At 48.2% G+C, this 19,424-nt stretch overlaps 7 protein-coding genes across 7 annotated transcripts; 4 read left to right on the top strand and 3 right to left on the bottom strand.

Moving 5' to 3' along the window:
- Nucleotides 1-591: 591 nt before the first annotated feature.
- EDB93DRAFT_1107142 (CHAT domain-containing protein) lies at nt 592-4,119 on the bottom strand (the record flags this gene model as incomplete). Its single annotated transcript, XM_041447688.1, has 5 exons — nt 592-3,549; nt 3,606-3,653; nt 3,685-3,703; nt 3,747-3,890; nt 3,947-4,119. The coding sequence occupies 5 exons, from the start codon at nt 4,117-4,119 to the stop codon at nt 592-594; spliced, it is 3,342 nt and encodes a 1,113-aa protein (XP_041303727.1).
- Nucleotides 4,120-5,261: 1,142 nt separating this feature from the next.
- On the top strand, nt 5,262-5,693 carry EDB93DRAFT_1242568 (uncharacterized protein; the record flags this gene model as incomplete). The annotated part of the gene is made up of 4 exons (XM_041452027.1): nt 5,262-5,307; nt 5,364-5,466; nt 5,517-5,630; nt 5,675-5,693. 4 exons carry the CDS (start codon nt 5,262-5,264, stop codon nt 5,691-5,693), a joined length of 282 nt encoding a protein of 93 aa, XP_041303726.1.
- Nucleotides 5,694-5,759: 66 nt separating this feature from the next.
- Nucleotides 5,760-9,295, top strand: EDB93DRAFT_827421 (Pkinase-domain-containing protein). Its single transcript, XM_041457625.1, has 7 exons — nt 5,760-6,470; nt 6,612-6,860; nt 6,921-8,089; nt 8,142-8,424; nt 8,478-8,577; nt 8,633-8,967; nt 9,016-9,295. The coding sequence occupies exons 1-7, from the start codon at nt 6,141-6,143 to the stop codon at nt 9,091-9,093; spliced, it is 2,544 nt and encodes an 847-aa protein (XP_041303725.1). The 5' UTR covers nt 5,760-6,140; the 3' UTR covers nt 9,094-9,295.
- Nucleotides 9,296-9,690: 395 nt separating this feature from the next.
- EDB93DRAFT_1171029 (uncharacterized protein) lies at nt 9,691-11,633 on the bottom strand. The gene is made up of 6 exons (XM_041450352.1): nt 11,331-11,633; nt 11,051-11,257; nt 10,900-11,003; nt 10,639-10,849; nt 10,183-10,584; nt 9,691-10,132 (listed from the first exon to the last, which is right to left on the bottom strand). Exons 1-6 carry the CDS (start codon nt 11,616-11,618, stop codon nt 9,956-9,958), a joined length of 1,389 nt encoding a protein of 462 aa, XP_041303724.1. The 5' UTR covers nt 11,619-11,633; the 3' UTR covers nt 9,691-9,955.
- Nucleotides 11,634-11,750: 117 nt separating this feature from the next.
- Nucleotides 11,751-12,726, top strand: EDB93DRAFT_827101 (uncharacterized protein). The gene is made up of 4 exons (XM_041457622.1): nt 11,751-11,769; nt 11,830-11,984; nt 12,044-12,099; nt 12,162-12,726. Exons 2-4 carry the CDS (start codon nt 11,895-11,897, stop codon nt 12,556-12,558), a joined length of 543 nt encoding a protein of 180 aa, XP_041303723.1. The 5' UTR covers nt 11,751-11,769; nt 11,830-11,894; the 3' UTR covers nt 12,559-12,726.
- A 168-nt stretch (nt 12,727-12,894) lies between these two features.
- EDB93DRAFT_1092359 (uncharacterized protein) lies at nt 12,895-14,606 on the bottom strand (the record flags this gene model as incomplete). The annotated part of the gene is made up of 5 exons (XM_041446430.1): nt 12,895-13,396; nt 13,444-13,870; nt 13,929-14,152; nt 14,214-14,372; nt 14,422-14,606. 5 exons carry the CDS (start codon nt 14,604-14,606, stop codon nt 12,895-12,897), a joined length of 1,497 nt encoding a protein of 498 aa, XP_041303722.1.
- A 1,050-nt stretch (nt 14,607-15,656) lies between these two features.
- On the top strand, nt 15,657-18,476 carry EDB93DRAFT_1254300 (common central domain of tyrosinase-domain-containing protein; the record flags this gene model as incomplete). Its single annotated transcript, XM_041453591.1, has 16 exons — nt 15,657-15,972; nt 16,028-16,037; nt 16,088-16,142; nt 16,203-16,306; nt 16,359-16,536; nt 16,597-16,694; nt 16,747-16,830; nt 16,884-16,986; nt 17,040-17,057; nt 17,115-17,129; nt 17,184-17,208; nt 17,263-17,289; nt 17,347-17,429; nt 17,480-17,615; nt 17,664-18,388; nt 18,441-18,476. The coding sequence occupies 16 exons, from the start codon at nt 15,657-15,659 to the stop codon at nt 18,474-18,476; spliced, it is 2,013 nt and encodes a 670-aa protein (XP_041303721.1).
- Nucleotides 18,477-19,424: the final 948 nt, after the last annotated feature.

Below are 19,424 nucleotides of genomic sequence, written 5' to 3'. Positions count from 1 at the left end.
TTTACCGACTTCGGTACCTGCAGCAGCTTTTCACTCATGTAGGAAAACAGGTTTGGTATGTCATAATGTCTCAATATGTTGCGGGCCCTCGACAAAACATGCAAGCTCGATGTTACCGTGACTATCCGGCCTATCGTTCCACCCAAACTGTTCGTCGCAGACAGTTTCCAAATTACTCGGAGTTATCGTACTTATGAAATGCGCTGTTCTCGCAAGGCCATCATCATTCTGATAGTATTACTGAGTTCAGCGCAGATAGGCTCAATTGGACCAAAGTCAAGGGCCGATTTTGGCTCATCACGAGAGCATAAAGTGCATTTCCCTGCATCAAAGGATGAATGCAGCAAATTCGAGCCTCAAGACGGAGCAAATTAGACTAGTAAGCGTCAAAGACTTTGATCAGCGCCCATATATGTAAAGAATTTCAAATACTCGAGCAATGAATGAAATTACAAAGAACGCTTCGAAGAGTAGTGGATAACGCAAGAGGGGGATCAAAAGCAAGTATGAAGGAACAGGCCAGGTTACCCAACAGCATAAAAGATCAACAGCTTGTGCTAAAGACTAAGAAAAAAGCCATGCGGGATAGAACTACACACCAATATGAATAAAAACCATCCTCTGCTCAAGCGGCACTTTCGTCTTCACGGCGTGCGTAGCACGGTTCAGTGCCCAGGCCGCCTTCGTACAGTCCATGACGCCACCGTCCTTCAAATCTTTGAACATATTCTCATAGAAGGCTTTGACGACATGTTTTGCGACAGCGTCGTCGACCTGCCACAGCGTGCCAATCACGCTCTTGAATCCTGAAAACTGAAGACCAGCTGCGAGGTGAATCACTTCGTCCGGCGTCTTCTCATCGCCAACGGCGGTATGACACGCTGATAGGAACGCGAACTCGGCGTACGGGATATCTCGTTCCATGATATCGAGCAGCGTCAGATCTTCGTCTCTCATGACGAAATGCGAATTATAAGGTTGTGTAGGGTCCTGCTTGCCATGACAAGCTAGATGTACCCAGGTGTTCTGCTGCAAAGCTTCAAGCGCACCTGCGCGTGTGGCTGCGTCGCCAGAGATAGTGGTGCGGCTGGCAGTCACAGGGACGAGCTTATGAACGAGCTCAAGCTCACTTTCGACAGTCAAGAGCGCCTTCCCTTTCCCTCCACCCGGTTGTCCCTGTCCGACTGTCGCAAAGGACGGAGTGACGCGTCTCTTCATCATCTGTCTAGACCTAACTAGAGCCGAAAGTGTCGGCGTGTAAGAGCAGATGTAGAGATCCTCCAGACATGGCTCTTTAGAACGATCTGCGTTCGTTCGAAACGGGTGAGCTGCGTGGAGAGGAATGGACGTGAAAGCTGCAGTCGGGCACAGCCAGATCCGAGAGTGAAATTTTAATTTCAGATCATGCTGGAGGACATTGACGATGGGCATCATAATCTCGTCCCAAACCGTTCGTAAAAGAACTATTAGATCGTTCCGCGGCACGTTTGGGCCCAGTATAGATGCGTGTCGTATCGCCCTGGCGAAGCGATCTTTGAGATTGGTCAGATCTGAGAGAGTGACAGACGCCAGGGGAACGTGATGGGGATCTCCTGATGTCGGGACGATAATGGCGCTGCACGAGTATTGACTCGCAATGAGGATGATGACCGGGCCCTGGCGCGCCGCCTCTTGCAGATCTTCATATGAAGGTGGGAGCAGGAACCGCGAGAACTCCTGAAGATCACGGATTTCAGCTACTGCAGCTTCCCATTGCCTTGCAAGTCTCCTATATTCTGTTTCTGCCTGATCAGCAGCAGCTCTGTCTGCGTTAGTTGCAGAACCCTGAGCATCGGACAGGCGTTTGCTAAGATGTAGTAACTTGCGAGCTAGTTCGGGATTCCTAGACTCGAGGTCGTCGAGCGGTGTCCTGAGCCGCGATGCCAGCGACCACTGCTGGCCACGTCCCTGCTCCACGAGCTCGACTGCCCGTCGTAGATTGTCACGACGTATGGCACATGAGGCTGCGTCTACAGGAAGTGATCGTGCATCACGAAAAGCGGTTGCAGCCTCACGCCGTGAGATAATAGATGATCGCGTCATCACGTGGCTGTCGAAAAGCTCAAAGCACATTTGGTATGCTTCAAGAGCAGATTCATGTTGATAGACCTCTGCTTCGCGAGCCCATTCAATAGCTTCCATGATGCGTTCCGGAAATCCTTGAGTAGGATGTCTTGATGCGAGTCTAAAGTTCTCCACTGCAAGTTCCAGATCGGCAGGCTCGTGCTGCACGCAGTAACGAGACATATAGGCTTCCCGCAGCCTGAAATAGGAGTAATGTCTGTCTGGATGGAGTGAAGGCAAAACCTTCAATGACCCATGGCAAAGAGCAATGGCCTCTTCAACGTCTTCATTCTTCTCAGTTTGCGTGAAACGAGAGCAGAGCGCCGAGCTCAAATTCTGAAGAGTTACATGGCGCTCTGAATCGTCAATCCGCATTAACCGAAGGGATTCGCGATACAAATCAATGGCTTCATCAAGATCCTCGTTGACATCCAATTCATCATATCTGATGATGAGCGCGAGGGCAAGGTTGTTGAGCGTAGTGTCACGATCTGAATGCCCAGGTGGGCGCAACGTCAGTGCCTCGCGATAGAGGCTGACAGCTCGGGTGATGTCATCAATGTCGTCGCGTTCTTTGAAACGAGTGGCGAGGGCAAGCCCTAAATTGTCCAATGAGGCACCACGACATTCGTGCCCAACAGGGCACAGGCGCAACGCTTCTTCATGCAAAGAAATGGCCTCATCGAGGTCATTGGGCCTGCCTTGGTAATCGAAGCGGGACATGAGTGACATGGCCAAGTCACTCAGGTAGCAGTCGCGATCGGCATGTCCCGAGGGACATAGAGACACGGCTTCACGACCGAGTTGAATGCTCGTCTCAAGGTCATCGATGTTGCCGTGCTGGTCAAAGCGTGCTTCAACCGCTTGCGCAAGCTCGTCGAGCGCTGTTGGACGAAGTCGATGGCCCAGAGGACAGAGCTCGAGGACAACTCTTCGAAGGTGAATGCCTTCATCAGATGCGTCTGTTGGAAGATCATTGCATTCATCTAGTACATAATTGACACCATCTGGCCCTCTTATCATGCCATGAAGGTAGGTACCCTCTAGACAGAGAGGCAGTAGCTCATGATAGAGGTGAGCAGCTTCACGGATGTCGGCAGCAGCACCTTTCTTGTCGTGGCGCCAAGTCAGCGCTTCGGTGAGATTATATAGAGATAAGGGATGATCGGGATGGCATTGCGGACGCAATGCAAGGGCGTCCCGGAAGAGGGAAGTGGTAGAATCAATATCTTCAAGATCATTTTGAACATAACCTTTGAGGCGGGCCCATGCAAGGTTGGTGAGAGCTGTTGCGTGGTCAGGGTGGCTGACTGGACACTGTTCTAGAGCCAATTGAAAATGCTCCACAGCATCGTTCAGGTAAGAAACTGTCTTGCTTGTCACATATGCGGAGAATTGTGCGTGGCCCGCATCTGTCTCTCGAGCAACCTCGCAGAGTACGAGGGACTGCAGTTGGAGTTGTGTTAGCAAAAGCTAACAGGACAGAGACCAGTATCACTCACATCAAAAAGTGCGCCGTCCTGGTCTTCGCGGTCATGTACAACGGCAACCTTCAGTACGATAGAAGGTTGAACACCACACACAGGTGGGAAGGATAGATCTACAAGGTGTTAGTACATGTGCATGTATGAGAAGCGAATCACTCGCCAAATGGCTTATCTCCATGATCAAGTAGCTCATCCCACGACATTTCAAGTTTCCCGATGACTTCTCCACCGCCTAGCATTTGACCAAGCTCATAAGATGCCCTGATCTCGATTGATAACGCAGGTGAGGCAAGTGATGATCTATAGATTTGACGATCAGTTCTCGCATCGCGTCAGACAGTCTACATGGAATTTACAGAGTCACAGTATTCCCCCACGCTACAGATTCATCAGATGATAGAACGCTGATGGCTGATTTCCAGCATCTCCGGGAGTCAACATTGATGGATATGTATATGCCAGCGGGAATGCGCTCGGAAGGGACTCGAATATTCTTTCCGTTGATGACTGGATAGAGTGCGAGGATCATGAAACAGATACGAAGGTAATATGGAGATACTCGCCTTCCAATCGGATATATTGGTTTTCTGAACTACCTGGCATGATAGTGCAATAGAGCAAAATGATGGAGATCGAAGATAGACTGAGTGGCGGACAGGATGAGAGAGGAAGACGGATATAAGGACATTGGGACCTGAGTGGGACTATAGATAGAGTTTAGCTAAGGGAGGTTGAGCTGGGCTATGCTGCACGTAATATTGTCGAGGGCTGGAACAGGCACGATAGACGCCGGTGTGATCGCACCGAGTGCTAGTTCAGCGCAGTGGCCTACCAAGGTTGAAAAGAACATGTGAGTCTCAGTGGTTGCTTGTACCGTACTGTTCAGTTAACGCACAAAAAAAAGTAGAATGAACTGTATTTCACAAGGTAATGGCACATAGAAACAATGTTGGAACCGCTGAACAACGCGCAAAGAAAAACTGAATAATGTTATACAACTCGTCCGATTGAGCAGATAGTGCCATGAGAGGATGACCTTGTCTACACCGAGGAATAAGAAAAGAATATCATCTCCAAGAGCGAGGATATAACCAACTGTATGCTCGTTCGGTAAAGCATCGATGATTGACGGGAAAAGTATTCTGGGACTTGATTCACCCACCACAGAGTTGCACCGAGATATCAAACCGAAGCCTGGGGAGAGGAATAGCCAATTTAGATGGCAACGTATGAGCAAGCAGGTCCACCGTGTAGGGAATCCTTGAAGGTGATGGAATGGTATTTCAGTCAAGGACATGGTTATTGGGACTGATGTTACTTGAGACTAAAAAATGGCAATGGTTACAGGAGCGAACCGTTGCGGTAAACATCTAGATGTGTCAAGAGTGTGGACATCGACAAGGGAGAGGGGTCCATGGGAGGTAGGAACGACGGAACAGAGTACTAGAGTGATCATCAATTGAAGTCAATGTTGACAGAACTCCGAGTCGAATCATGGGTGGTGTGGTTGTACTGCTATCACTGAGTTAAGCGCAAAAGGACCGACCGCAACCCGAGATGTTTTTGAATTTGAAGATTTTGAACATTAGCGCCCATAAATTATGGATTATTGCAAATGCATTACATAAGCAAACCTTTTTGACTTTGACTCATTCTTCTGTTCCGTTGTTCATGCAGCCTTCGCTCATTCTACGGTCTGGGCGGTCTGCTTGGAAAGGTTTGTCTTGTATTCACTGTGCGGTGCATCTCACATTCACGCGTGACATTGTCCAGGCCCATATTTTGTAGCCTTTCCAAACCTGAAGGATGCACTAATTAACAATGTTGCTATAAGAACACAGGCTCGTGCGTGTACTATCCTTCCAAATTTTGTCGGGTGAGACTCTCAAGCTTCGTCGGGTTCTTATTCTAATTGAGATATGTCAGTATTCGTTTCATGGTGCACAATGGTAAAGACTATGTTCCTGTGATGATAACGCAGGATATGGTCGGTCATAAGCTAGGCGAATTCGCGCACACCAAAAAGCGCTTTACTTACAAGTGAGTTTCATACTAGACGATTTTCATTTACTGACATTCTACAGGATGACAAAGAACAAGTAGTTGGTCACGTCGAGTTCATCGAATCTGAACACCTTCCGCTTTCTTGCATGGATGCATATCACACTGCCTCAAGGGCAGAAAGGACCTTTGAAGCAGGATTTTAGATGTCATTTATTTTGCCGATGTGAATCTTAGAACCAAAATTAAGAATCATAGTTAGTACATTTCGAAAGATCAGTGCTACGCTGTGCTACAGCGTACCAGATGTTACCGTGGTGACTATGTCTCCTTGACGGACAGATCCGGACAGTTGTTGTTGTCCGACGTCCAATTTGGGGGTATCAACCTTGAACTTGAAAGCATCCGTTCAGAAGTTTAGCTCTTGCTCGACGTCCCACACAGTCCTACCATCATTACGAACAACTACAAAGTTCTCAATCTGGCTGTTCTCGCCAGCGAGCAACCCCCACGCCAGCTCTTGTCTCACTTCATCTCTTCGCACCCACCATGGCCTTCAATCAAGTAACAGCAACAAACCTGACCCCTTCTCGACCTGCACCCCAAGCACCTGTCCGAAGAGGAGCGGAGGGTCCCATATTTCCTCATAGTGCTCTCCAAAGTTCAGGCTACAACGCATCCTTTTCTTCTGGCTCATCATACTCGACTGATTACACTGGGATAGGCGGATCGCCCAATCGCAACTCTCAGGCAGCGTTCAACACCCATGTCGTAAGAACTGGGATGGTTAGCATGAAGGAAGAGGGGTTTGCAAGTTTTATCTTTCTCCGAAAATGGCTCGTATTGAAGGAACAAACGCTCTCTATACACAAGACCGAAGTGAGTCCATGGTAGATTGCCTTGTGCTTCGAGGAATGAGACACTGCCATAACGTGCTACTAGATGCACGATATCTTCATTGATTTTCTTCTCCATATCCGTTACTGGATAGGCAAGGCATACTGACAGATCATCTCATAGACGTCACCACAGCAGAGTGTCATCCCTCTAAAGGATATTACGAATATCGAACGTGTCGATCTCAAGCCTTACTGTCTACTCCTTGAGACCAAGGACAAACGATATCATCTCGCCCTCAAAAACGATGAAGAACTCTATGGATGGCAAGATGATGTATACTCTCGCAGTCCATTGATGGGCTTTAGCAACCCGACCAACTTTGTGCACAAAGTCCACGTTGGATTTGACCCCATATCAGGTGCTTTCACTGTGCGTGCATACCAAACTTAAAATGTCATAATCTTTATCTTGTTCACATTTATGTCCCAGGGCATGCCCGAACAATGGAGCAAGCTTCTTACAAAGTCTGCAATTACTCGTGAAGATTACGCTAAAGATCCTCAAGCCGTCCTCGACGTCCTCGAATTTTACACTGATCACCAGAAGCGTGAGTTGGAAGAGATGGGTATGAACTCGATATCACGGTCCGTCTCTGGGACATCTGCAGCTTCTACCCTCGTTGGCTCTAGCATGACCGGCAGCACTCTTTCGCCATACGGCGTAGATGCGCCTGCTCGATTCGGCGGTACAGGCCTCGGCGGATCTAATCTCCCTAAGATCACATCCCCGCTCGACACAGCCCGCAAGCGACAGGACTCCGCTCCAGCAGAGACGGGGACAAACGGACTCTCCACAACTGCCCTCGCCGCTGCGCGCGTTGCTGAGCTCGTCAATGGCTCACATGCCCAGCACGCCAATACCATCTCCACCGCCTCGCCCTCCGTACCACCGCGACCCCCAATGCCTCAAATGTTACAAGCTTCAACCTCCTTGCAGCCTTCCCGACCTGCCCCTCCGCGACCACTGTTGGCAGCCACACGACCCGCACCTGCCGCTCCCAAACCCCCTGTACCAGACCATACACCCTCGACTGCGGACCTTCGTGCGCGAGCGCAAGGTCGCGATCAAATGGCCGGGAAACCTTCGTTGGACCAAGGCCCGAAGCGAAAGGAGAGTATGGATGCTATCGGACAGCAAGAACGGGAGCGGAACAGGGAGTTGCGGGAAAGGGAACGCCAGCGACGTGAAGAGCGTGAACGTGAGCGCCAGCAAATGAAGGAGCAGCAGGCTGCGGCTGCCGTCGAGCGGCCTCCCTTGGCACCTTCTAAATCTGCTCCGGCTACTTCTGAACCTGCAACTGAGCCTATGACGGGCGCTGCCGGAGCTGTTGTTGGTCCTCCACCCGTAAAGCCTCTGCAAATGGTGAAGAAGAAGGAGCTGCCGGCACCTGATCTTACTGTTACTGCACCCGAGGGCGAAGACCCAGGTGTTGCAGCCGCTGCAGAGGCACTACAGAAGAAACATAAGGAAAAGGAAAAAGATAAAGAGAAGCGGATTAGTGCGATGACCGAAGCGCAGATCATGGAGAAGCTCCGGAGTGTTGTGTCTGACGATGACCCCAAGACCTTATACAGTAAGATCAAGAAAGTCGGACAGGGGTGAGGCTTTCATTGCTTTAATTGCTGGCAGACATTGATAAACTATCCACAGCGCTTCTGGACATGTGTATGTCGCAAAAACGCTTGCTACGAGCAAGAAGGTTGCTATCAAAGAAATGGACCTTTCACACCAGCCACGCAAGGAGCTAATCGTGAACGAGATCCTCGTCATGAAGGAATCCCAACACCCCAACATTGTCAACTTCCTTGAGTCGTACCTCGTGAAGAACAATGAACTCTGGGTCGTCATGGAATATATGGAGGGCGGTGCCCTCACGGATATCATAGAGAACAATACGCTGGAAGAAGATCAGATTTCAAGCATAAGTTTGGAAGTGCGTACCTTTCGATTTGTCATGATTCATGAACGATACTCACACACCGCTAGACATGCAAGGGCCTGTGTCATTTACACAGCCAATCCATCATTCACCGTGATATCAAATCCGATAATGTCCTCCTCGATGCACAGGGCCGCGTTAAAATTAGTGCGCATCTTCTTATTTTATGCTATCTTGCACTGGTTCCTGATACGTTGTACAGCCGACTTCGGTTTCTGTGCTAAACTCACTGATCAAAAGTCCAAGCGTGCGACAATGGTCGGTACTCCATACTGGATGGCACCGGAGGTAGTAAAGCAGAAGGAATACGGCGCCAAAGTCGACATTTGGTCACTCGGCATTATGGCAATCGAGATGATCGAGAACGAGCCTCCTTATCTTGACGAAGAGCCGTTGAAGGCACTGTACCTGATTGCGACGAACGGGACGCCGACGCTCAAAAAGCCCGAAGCGCTCAGCAAGGAGCTGAAGAGCTTCTTGAGTGTATGCTTATGTGTCGATGTCAAAAGTCGCGCCAATTCAAGCGAGCTCCTGCAGGTATGTACGGTTGTCCTTCCACATCCCATTCCTCATGTTTCTGTGCAGCACGAGTTCTTGAAGAAGGCGTGTGCGCCATCCGGTCTTGCCCCTCTCTTGAGATTCAAGACCAAACCATCATCATGATGTTTCATGCTGCCAGTATCTTTGGACTTACTCAGCTTCATTCGTCGGTTTGTTTTTGCACCACCTTCCTTTTGTTTGTTTCGCGTCCATGATCTATGTATAATCCAATGCTACCCACTTTCACTCATCTCGGTATTCACTGTTTATAATGTTTTGATGCGTACCAAAATTCAATGGAAGCCTGTTGTAAACTCTACAGACTCACTGGCTGGCTGGCGTTGTGCGTCTTGCGGTATTTTTGTCATGTAGCACTCACCATCTGTTAAGGCTCCAAGCAGGGTAGTTTCGTTTGTATGCCAGTGGTCCACGTTGGAATCGGTTAGAGGGCGTCGTTTCTGAAGATACCTGGGGTACGTGTGTAGTGTTTGTCCCTCCCGACCGTACAATCATCATTGATGTTTCTTCATAGCACAAGTTTTTGATGAAGGCTGGTGGGCCACTTGCTCTCATCTCCAGTAAGATGCAATTAAGTCGGTTGTCTCTACACCCACTCGGATTCCTGTGGCCAGATGCTACCCCACTTTGACGTATTTCCGAGTCGGTTTTTTTTGAGTACCGATTTGCGGAGCCACAATGGAGAACGTGCAGTTCATTCGTCTTGTTCAGAGGCTTCCTATCGCGATTGCATAACGCACAGTATAGTATTGAGATCGCACTTTAGCATTAGATCAAGTTGAGATTTTGACCGTCGAATTTCATACTTCTAAAGATACCTGCCCATCTGAACACTGGGCAAATAGCTAAACGTGACATGGCATAAACCGTGATCATATGAGGGCATGACATTGTAAAGGCATGTGGTAAGTAACGACGTGCGACCATGGAAGGAGATAAAAACATGCGTAGGATAAGACAAAAATTGCTATATCATAGCAGTGTAGAAAGGGTCAAATCTACCTGATGCGAGGGTACAATACAGAGCGTTTGCCTCTTCGAAGCGGGAGTGGCGTAAGGCGAAATGGGACATTTCAGTTGAATCTGCATCGGAAGCGGCGTCCACGATCGAGAGCTTGAGCAACGAGGAATAGAAACGACAGAGCTGCAAAAGAGAAGTAAGACTATGTGCTTCGGAAATGATGTGATGCTAACATTTTGAACTCCCTTCGCGAATCGGTCATCACTAATGAGCCCCTCGTGTTCGTCTCTCTCAGCACTGTCAAGCCACTTGATGCTTTCATGCATAAAGCGTCCTAGGACTTCGGAGCGTACGATGTCTGCTATGGTAGTTTTGCCTCCAGTCGAGTAATCTGGAATAGTTGACGTATCACGAAGGAGACGGCCAAGGAGGTCAAATGATGGGAGCGTTGGGGGGAGTATTGTCAAAGCGTCCAAATATACATAGATATCTTGTGCAAGGTTATTAGGAAATGCCATCAGTAAAGCGATGACAATCTGGTAAGCTATGTTAGGATTATACGAGACGATGGGCGGTAGGTCCACGGAAGTTATCATCGTGGGAGAAGTCAGACGGGGTATTAAAGGTGTCAAGGTCTGCACGATGGATCGTCACAATGGATATCAGATTGATTCATTCGCAATGCTTACCCGTTGTTCTGTGAGTGTGAGTGCTCGGTCACGAGCTGCGAGTACAAGTTTCATTGCTTGAGCGATGCGTTCATTCTCTCGATCTGCTTCTCGTGTAATATTGGTCTCCGTGGCCGGCGGGAGGAATGGTAGCAGATTCTTGGAAGCACCTTGCTCGGCAAATTGCTTCGGTTCTCCTGCCGCGATCGTGGATTTGGCAACAGGATGATCACTGATGAATTCGGATATAGAAAGATCGACAGGAGCGAAGTTACTGCTTACGGGTCATTTTCCATGAAAGTCTCTTCATCCAGAAACAGACATGAAGCCCTCAACTCCGGAGGTAGGGGTGATTTTGTCAAGGTACTAGGAGAATAGGGACCAATCTGGGTGACTGTGAGAGAAATAACAGGTAGGGCGATATCGGATTTACATCATTACCGTCCCCCTTCAGGATCTTCCAGAGAACCCAAATCAATTGCTCCCTCTCGCTGAGCCCGCCCTCGGTTGAAATTTCTATGGCGAGTTCTCTCTCCTTAACGAATGTAGCGTACAAGACAGACTTGAAGGGATTGAGAGAAATCGGATAAGGAGCATACATGGAATAAAGAATAAATGAAACCGGGATGCGTTGTGCGAGCTGGCACATCACAGCAGAATAGTTAGAGGTCAGTAGCAAGAATCTTGATCACCGTCAACAGAACTCAACTGACATCAGCGGATGAAGTAAGGAGAGGCAGTAGCAGATCAAGAGCTAATTGAAACCTTGCAGTAGGCTGCACGAGTTGCAAGAACGCCTGAAAAGCTGCCGAACATGGAAGCGAATGAGTTCTAGCCAAGAGTTGAATAACAGACGCCCGAGTTGGATCCCCTGAACCTTTCTGAGTAGTAGTAAAAGTTTGAGAGGATGTAGAGGATTTTGGGAAGAAACGCGAGCCAGCCATCGTGATGACCGGGCTGGCCCTTGAGGTGGACATCATGAGCGGCAACGATGAGCTCATTCAAGCCAATTTATTGTTCCTGAAGTTGTTACTTAGTAAACTCCGTTTGGGTTTCCCATTGCCGGTACGAGCACATCACGTGAGTGGCATTGTGGTAGCTTTGGTTTATGTGGCGTGTTGCAACTTTATTACGGGACCCTGCAGGTCACTGGTCAGTGGTCACCGGTTACTGACCAAAATAAATGTCGGTTCACATGGCACCACGATGCAGGTTAGCTAGTGCTCATAGGAAAATGCTGCGCAACCGAGTGTGAAGTCGACCAGCAGCTTCTTCAAATGACTTTTATCCCCTTCAGTCCTCTCATGGCTCGCTCGGAATTTTTAGCAGTTCAGGCTGGTGACACCAACGGGAATCAGAGTAGCAAGGTCAGCTACTTCATCAACTCTACGAGCTGACCATCATGATCATGTGAATGCTTTAATAGTCTATTCTCTACTTTATCATTGTTGTCGCCGCAGTGCTCTTCTTGGTGGCAGTAAGGTGTGCCTGTGGATTTCACGTCAGGCGCCTACTAGGGAATACTTACTGTAATCTTTATCAAGGATATGCATCTTGCGAAGGAGAAACCGATCTGTTACAAAATTCTTCTTGTTCAGGCCATCAAACTCTCAGACTCCTCGAGAAGATCATGCATTCAGTTCTTATGAACCCTCTCATCGGATGCATCATCTTACCCCTCTGCCATCGGCTTATCGCCCTGATCGCAGAGTCAATGCTGCGGATACTGATTCTTCCGGGCGCAGAATTGGAGCACCTGATGATCCAGATTGGGATGGGAAAGATATACTTCCTGCCTACGATATATATGATCGCCCTCCCAAGTACGACTCAGGTGGATCGATGCCGCACGCTCAAGGATATATACCACCCTCTGGGAGTCACCCACGCGATGACACGGTCGTGGCAAACACTGAAGTCATTCCTGTTGCAGGACATTAATATTTGGTTTCTGTAAGGACTGGTCGTTCAAATTCCGTGTATATGTACAAGCACCTGGCCAATGTTATGATCTGTAATCGTTACATTACCGCACAGACTCACAGTACTTGTACTGTAGCTTTAGCTGTTGTATGCTTGACTACCAGTTTCCGGACCCTTCCGTTTTCTGTAACACGATTCTGCAACTTGTAACGTATCAATCTTTGTTCTGAACCTTGGCCGTATTTCTCGAACATTACACATGAAGCTTGAAGGAGTGTCAGTTAGATTTATCTTAACTTAATCTCGATCCTTGTTTCGATGGAACAGCCACTGTGTTCCAATCTCCCTCACCACTTACGCATATAATCCTTCAAAACTCCAATCTCTCGCCTCTTCCCCTTCTCTCGCCCAACCCATATAATCTGCAGTCAGCACTGCTGCTCGCACGAACAACGAGCCGTCAAGCTCCTCTGCCCCTTCTAGCTCAGTTCCAGCAAAGTATCCTTTCGGCCGCGCCCCGTAGATGGTGGAGAAGTGTGCGAAAGCTCGTTGGATCTTGACGTGATGGTCATTGGGATGCATTATGGATGATTGAACGAGAGGAAGGAATGGGTTGGGTGTCTGCACGTCCTCTATTGGAAAACCTTCCACTGGCGGAACAGCGGTGCCGTTTGGGGGGTTTGGGACCGTGAGTGTCGATTCAAAGAAGGTTTTGAAATTCAGGGAGGGCCGGCCGCGTGCCACGAACCATGTCACAGCACTTGAAAGGTATGCGCGGAGAAGTAGAACTTGCGCCCGAGGAGACAAGTATGCGATGAGTGAAGGGAGGAAGATACTTGAAGTGACCATATGCATCCTATGATCTGTGAGAATCAAACACTTTGGATCGCAATCGATGCTCACAGGATGAAATCGGCGGTGAAACCATTTCTCCATCCTCCGAGAGCATACATTACCGATGAGGTCCAAATACACTCTTCCATCTTACGTTCGATCTCTCCTGGTCTGGAGAGATCCACTGTCCATTTCTGAACGTGCTCGCGGATTCTGCCACCGTAAGCCACAAGTGTGTCAGGATATTGCCTAGTGGAATGGCGTAGATCTTCCGACGTAAGGCTGAGATCCTTGAGAACTCGAGCAATGATTGAGAAAGCGTGGGTATCTTGTCTGCTTGGTGCCTTGAGAGGCATCGCAGAGGACTGGTCATCGAGCACCAATGACGCAAAACTGTTCATTGTAGTGCGGATGTCATCGCTAGGGTTGGAGCCAAACATTGATGGTGGAAAGAAACCTGGGAAATGAACATCATGCATTGTCGTCATCGACAACCCTAACCCGGTTCACCGGATGTAAGTTCTTTCTTCTTCTTTTGCACCAACACGACTCACCCTGAGCAAGCATTCCTTTTAAGCCAAATTCCACGCCATATCCGCAATGAATCAATGGATGCATGACTGCATCCACGAATCGGGACAACATCTCTGGCTGGCTTCCCGCATCTCTTCCAGGCTGGAAGTTATACTTCTCGGAAAAAATGAATTCATCCAAAGTTGCAGAGGCGCCCTTCTCTTCGATGACCTTGGCAAAGAAAGTGGTATATGCTTCGTAATAGCTGTCGATTCCGACTATTAAGAACGTGATGGTCAGGGCATGTGGGACGAGCGCTTGCTCACTTTTCGTCACCAAGATGGTCAACAAAGTTCTGCGCTGTGATGGGGTGGGGTGATACAAAGGCGGCTCTCTGAACCTTAGTATCCTGCTTGTAGAATGCTTCAATCACGGCGCTGCTCCCTCCTGAGGCGTATATCGCAAGCGCCCGATGAGTAATGTGGCTGGGATATGCCATAAATCATCGCTTAGTGTAGTTTCTCCAACACTCACTTGTGGAACTTGATATGGTTGGTGAAGATATGATGTCGAATGTGGTTATCGATCAATACGTGCTGCACCGCGGTTAATGAATCGAGATTGCATCCTGGCCACCTCTGTGGACAGAGTACCGTCGGTGAAGGGGATGGAGCTGGGAAGAGTGTTTCCACTTTCTCGTCGTAAGCCTTCTCGTTCATTGTTTTGTTAGGAGTTAACTGATCAAACGATAAGGACGCAGGCCGATTGCACGCTTCTTGGGGCACTTTAATGCCTGGGATCTGTTTGCGATAGTTTGACCTAGCTTCAGCAGCCATGCCTATCACGCGCCCGACATGAATAACTCGGGGTGAATCACATTCCCAACAGAGCGGGGCAACGTCTTTCGTTGAGTGGATGAGTCTCGTTCTTCTTCAATGTGTACTACCTGCGTAGTCAAACAGAGGGAGTTCTTTCTATTACATAAAGCGGAGATTTACTGACGCACTTTAATTGACATTATGTAATGAGCGGTAAATATTTACATCTTATCTCTTATCAAAAGAGCATTATAAACATGAACTTGAAGCCGTCCCAGTCCGGTAATCGCCACATCCTCAACCCCGTTGCTCGACTTATGTCACGTTAGGCTTGGCTAGTCTCGTGGCCGCATCACATTACTTGAAGGCGGCATTCTGGCAAACGCTCAATACCGGTACCGGTACCGGTGGGACCACTATAGCCGCATCCGACTGATCGTTTAAAGGAACGTTGTTTTTGTTTTATCTTATGAAGTTAGTTCGTTCAGGTATGTGTCACGGTGTGTAAGTTCGAGCTTGCATTTATTTGCACACTGACCATTAAGGGCTGCGCGGACAGATTTATGTGGATGAGATCGCCGGCATGGGTGATTATTGAGGCCTGAGGTAACATTCACCTCGGTGTTGGAGAAAGGTGAAGATCAGGATCATCACATCAACGCCTTGATGTCTTGTCATACCTTCGTGTGGTTTACGCAGGTTATTCAAATTCGATTTTATGGGCGCTGCGTCCGGCGTGTTCCATTCCGTTACGTGTCAATTACTAGTTTGACAGAACCATTCTTCACGAAATATAATTCCAGTGTCTACGTAAATCTCCGCATCTACCGTGCAAACAAGTCACCTGTCAAAGTCACAGGTGCAAGGGGGCTCTGTCTGCGCGTCTGTTGCATGTACATAAATGCAGCTGATCACACTTGATCTCTTACCGCTCTCTGACCTACTCCAACAATGAACTCTGTTGAATACCACTACCCCGTGATCGGCCGCAAGGGCACTGGAGGCGTATTTGATCGCTTGCCTATCGAGACACTGCAGAAGGAATATCCCTACCAATTTGCCTTGTTCATCCTTGCTTTCAGTGCGATCCAGCAACGCTCCGATGCTCCCCAAGTTGTGGAAGAGCCTGCAGCCACCTTCATGGAAATTGCGTCAATTCACGGCAAGCCCTATGTCGAATGGGCTGGTGACCGCAACAAGGACATCTCAGCTGACTATAGTGCCACTGACAAGAAAGATACCAATCCTGTTCCTTCCAGGTTCGGAGGTATGGCTATCGTTTCCACCGTTGTTCCCAACAGCCTGACAATATTGTGTGACAGGTTATTGCAAGTAAGTTGATATATATCCTCTCCCTCTGTTGATTTCAAACCTTTCTTCAGCCATGGGTCTGTTGTGTTTCCCACCTGGCACCGCCCATATGTTCTGCTTCTTGAGGTATGTTCAATAGATGATCGTGCTTGACGCGTTATTCAATTCAGTTCTATCGGGTCACAGCAATCGATCGGAAACGTCGCTGAAAAATTGGCCCTCGACATTGAAGCTCATCACCCGGATGAAAAGGGAAAATGGACCAAAGCTGCAAACGAACTGCGTTTTCCGTGCGTGCTAAGCCATTCCCGACACTGGTACAGTCATTTACATTACGCACAGGTACTGGGACTGGGCTGGCAAGGATGTACCAGAGAATGGCCTTCCTCCTGTTCTGTACGAAAAAACAGTCAAAATTATGTCTGCAGGAGGTAAAGAACAAACCGTCGATAATCCGCTTTCATTTTTCTCGTACGTCGGGGGAGTCCCATCCGACTTTAGCGACGAAAAGGATGACGAGGTAATGTTACCTTTTCCTTTCCAAATTGCCGAGCTTGCTCAAATGAAATGTGGTCTGTAGTCAGGTCAAGTTGCATATTTCTCCAAGTGGCAGAGGACATATCGCTACGCTTCTAGTACCCCGAACCCTGATGGCAGCAACATAGGCTTGTTGCAAAAGTAAGTATCTATAGAGACATGCGTGAGATTGTACTGATTCTGCATTTGTAAGGGCATTCAAAGACCAGGCGGAAGCTGTGAGACGCGCAGTCGCTTACCTCTTTGTGTACAATGATGATGAAAATCCCGCGATAACGTATGCCTTATTTTCTGCCAGTATTATATGTGTATTAACAAATATGTCGAAAGCTGGGACGAATTCTCTAATCATACCGCGCAATCGAAGAGAGAGATGGACTTCAAAAACCGTACGTCGCTTGAAGGCGTGCACGACAATATTCATAATTTGCTTGTGGGTATAATGCATTTGTTCAAATTTTGACGTATGCTTACTCGATGAGTTAGGGCGGGAATGGACAAATGGTTAGTTGCTTGCGTGCTAGTGATGCTTGTTGATCTATATATTAACCAAATTTGCAGAGTTACCCAGACTACGTGAGCAATTCCTTCCTAACCTCTGCAATGACTTTGGCGCTCATCTTCACATAGGCCGGTTTCGATCCTATCTTTTTCCGTGCGTGAACAGGTGCAAATTACTTGTCTGCATTACTTACGTGGTTTCCTTCAGTTCACCATGCAAATGTGGACAGACTATGTATGTATACGTTCAAGGTACTGCTGTCTTGTTATTGAACCCCCCCCCCCCCTCAAGTGGCTCTATGGGAGTGGTGCTACACCGAATACTGGATGGGAAGTGGATATAAACACGACGGGGAAGAATACCCCTGGACACAGGTATGGATTGAATAATATTCTCACACAGATACTCAATAGCTGTCTTTTAGGCACGTGGCACATACGCGCAAGTTTACAACGAACAACTCCTTCCAGACGGACCACTCCAGCCATTCCGAACGGAACAAGGAGACTACTGGACCTCTTCTCAGGCACGATCTTTGGATCAAAAAGCCTACCCCAAGTGTACGTAGCAATTTTTTTAATTAGATAACATAAATTTACTTTGAATAGATTATTCGTTTGACAAGTTTGAAGAAATTAAGGTCGATCAAGCTGCCACATCGTCCCAACAGCGTGTCGAGGCACGCAAAAGGGTGCAAGTCTACTATGGTTTCAATCCGCAAACTCAGGCGAAACAGGTGGCCTCACCCGCTTGGAAGCACTTGCCTGTTCCAAACAATGAAGATCCTGCTGTGCCAAGTGATCATACCGTTATCCCTCACTACCGCACATTCTCTGTCCATGTGAAACTTCTGGAACATGCATACAACCGCTCTTACTCATTCCAGCTCCACCATAAAGGGAATGCTCATTCGAGTCCGCAGCTCGTAGGCACCGTCTCAGTTTTTACACGGCCAGACAATTCTCCTTGTAAAGCATGTGCTACGCGTCGTGAGGCGGGATCCGTAATTCGCGGATTGATTCCCATTCCTCCCGAATTGATCCAAAGTATCATCAAATCAAACGGAGGCGCAGATGTAGGGGTTTCGTTCGATCAGACCCTCGCTCACATCAAGCGGGAGTTCGTTGGAAGGCTTGTGGATGTTACTGGCACACAGCTCGCTGGGGCTGAGGGAGGGCTGGACGTGATCCAGGTCCCACAAGACCGTGCCACTTCTCGTAGCGTCACTCCCATAGAAATTTCTCTGGTGTCGTCTGCTGTCGCTGAGCACGTAGAGGACAAGAACCGTCCTGTCTACCTATGCGACTGGCAGCACCATGACAATATCTTTAACGTAAGTGCATCGTCCTTTAATTTGGCAATTCGCTGAATAGGATTTTTGACAGGGTGGATGGCTAGCGACTCACAAGGATTCGAAGTAATGCAGCGCGCTTGGATGAGTCAACTTGTGAAATATTTGTATTTGATTGGCCAAATTCAGCACGATGTCGATGTACTTTATCCATGTACCAACCATGTACAATATGTAGTATGCTACAATTATTTCTTGGGGTTCTTCTTTTCACTTGATCTTCAGCAGAAATGCTAAATTCCGACACATAGAAGAAAGTGTATGAGAATCAAACAGCTAAGGAATGATTAGAAGCAAAAATGCGTAGAGTACAAAAACGAAACGCGAGGATAGAATGGTTCACTCACCAAAGTCTTGCGGTTGTCAGACTTATTCTCCAGCTCTCTAAAACACATGTCAACGTGTCCCCTCGACGGTGTTGTCGATGTCGGCAGTCGTTGATATAACAAGACATGTTGCGAGAGGGCCAACATCATTCTAGAACGTAGGGGGACAGCAGAGCCGCATTCTTCACCGACGTCGTCGGCTTGTCACTGGTTCGTGCAGTGGGTCGGCTGTATACTCGGTTGTTCAGTGTATGAGATGCGGAGATCAACAGTTCGGAGTCGAAGGCCATCGTCATTGAGAATAACTACAAGGTTGAGCCATAAAGCGAAGAGATATGCGCAGATGCACGTTGAATCTGATCTTCTGGTTGCAACATTGCGGACTGAATCAGGTCGAGGAATGGTTTACTCTCTGACAACAGAGATGAGGTAGCATCGAGGAAGCCTCGAATGTCCGGCCAAGGGCAGCCGCATGCGATCCACCAAGCGAAAGTCAATCCGAATTGTGAGTGAGACAAACTTGCAAATTCTGCGGCAGGCAAGACAGCCCAGATAGAAGGAAGAGACTTGAGATGTAAAGATACATGCTTGAACGTTCTAATTTTTATTTATTTACGTTTGCAGATGCGACCGCATTAGCGCTACTTACAAGAGGTCTGTTATGAAGCCTTTGTGCTTGCCCCGCCTGCAAG

This window comes from Suillus bovinus (genome assembly GCF_016758785.1).
Source record: "Suillus bovinus strain UH-Sbo-P2 chromosome Unknown EDB93scaffold_71, whole genome shotgun sequence".
In the NCBI taxonomy this organism is placed as follows: Eukaryota; Fungi; Basidiomycota; class Agaricomycetes; order Boletales; family Suillaceae; genus Suillus; species Suillus bovinus.
The sequence above is the reverse complement of the archived record's forward strand: the minus strand, read 5'-3'. Positions and strand labels throughout refer to the sequence as shown.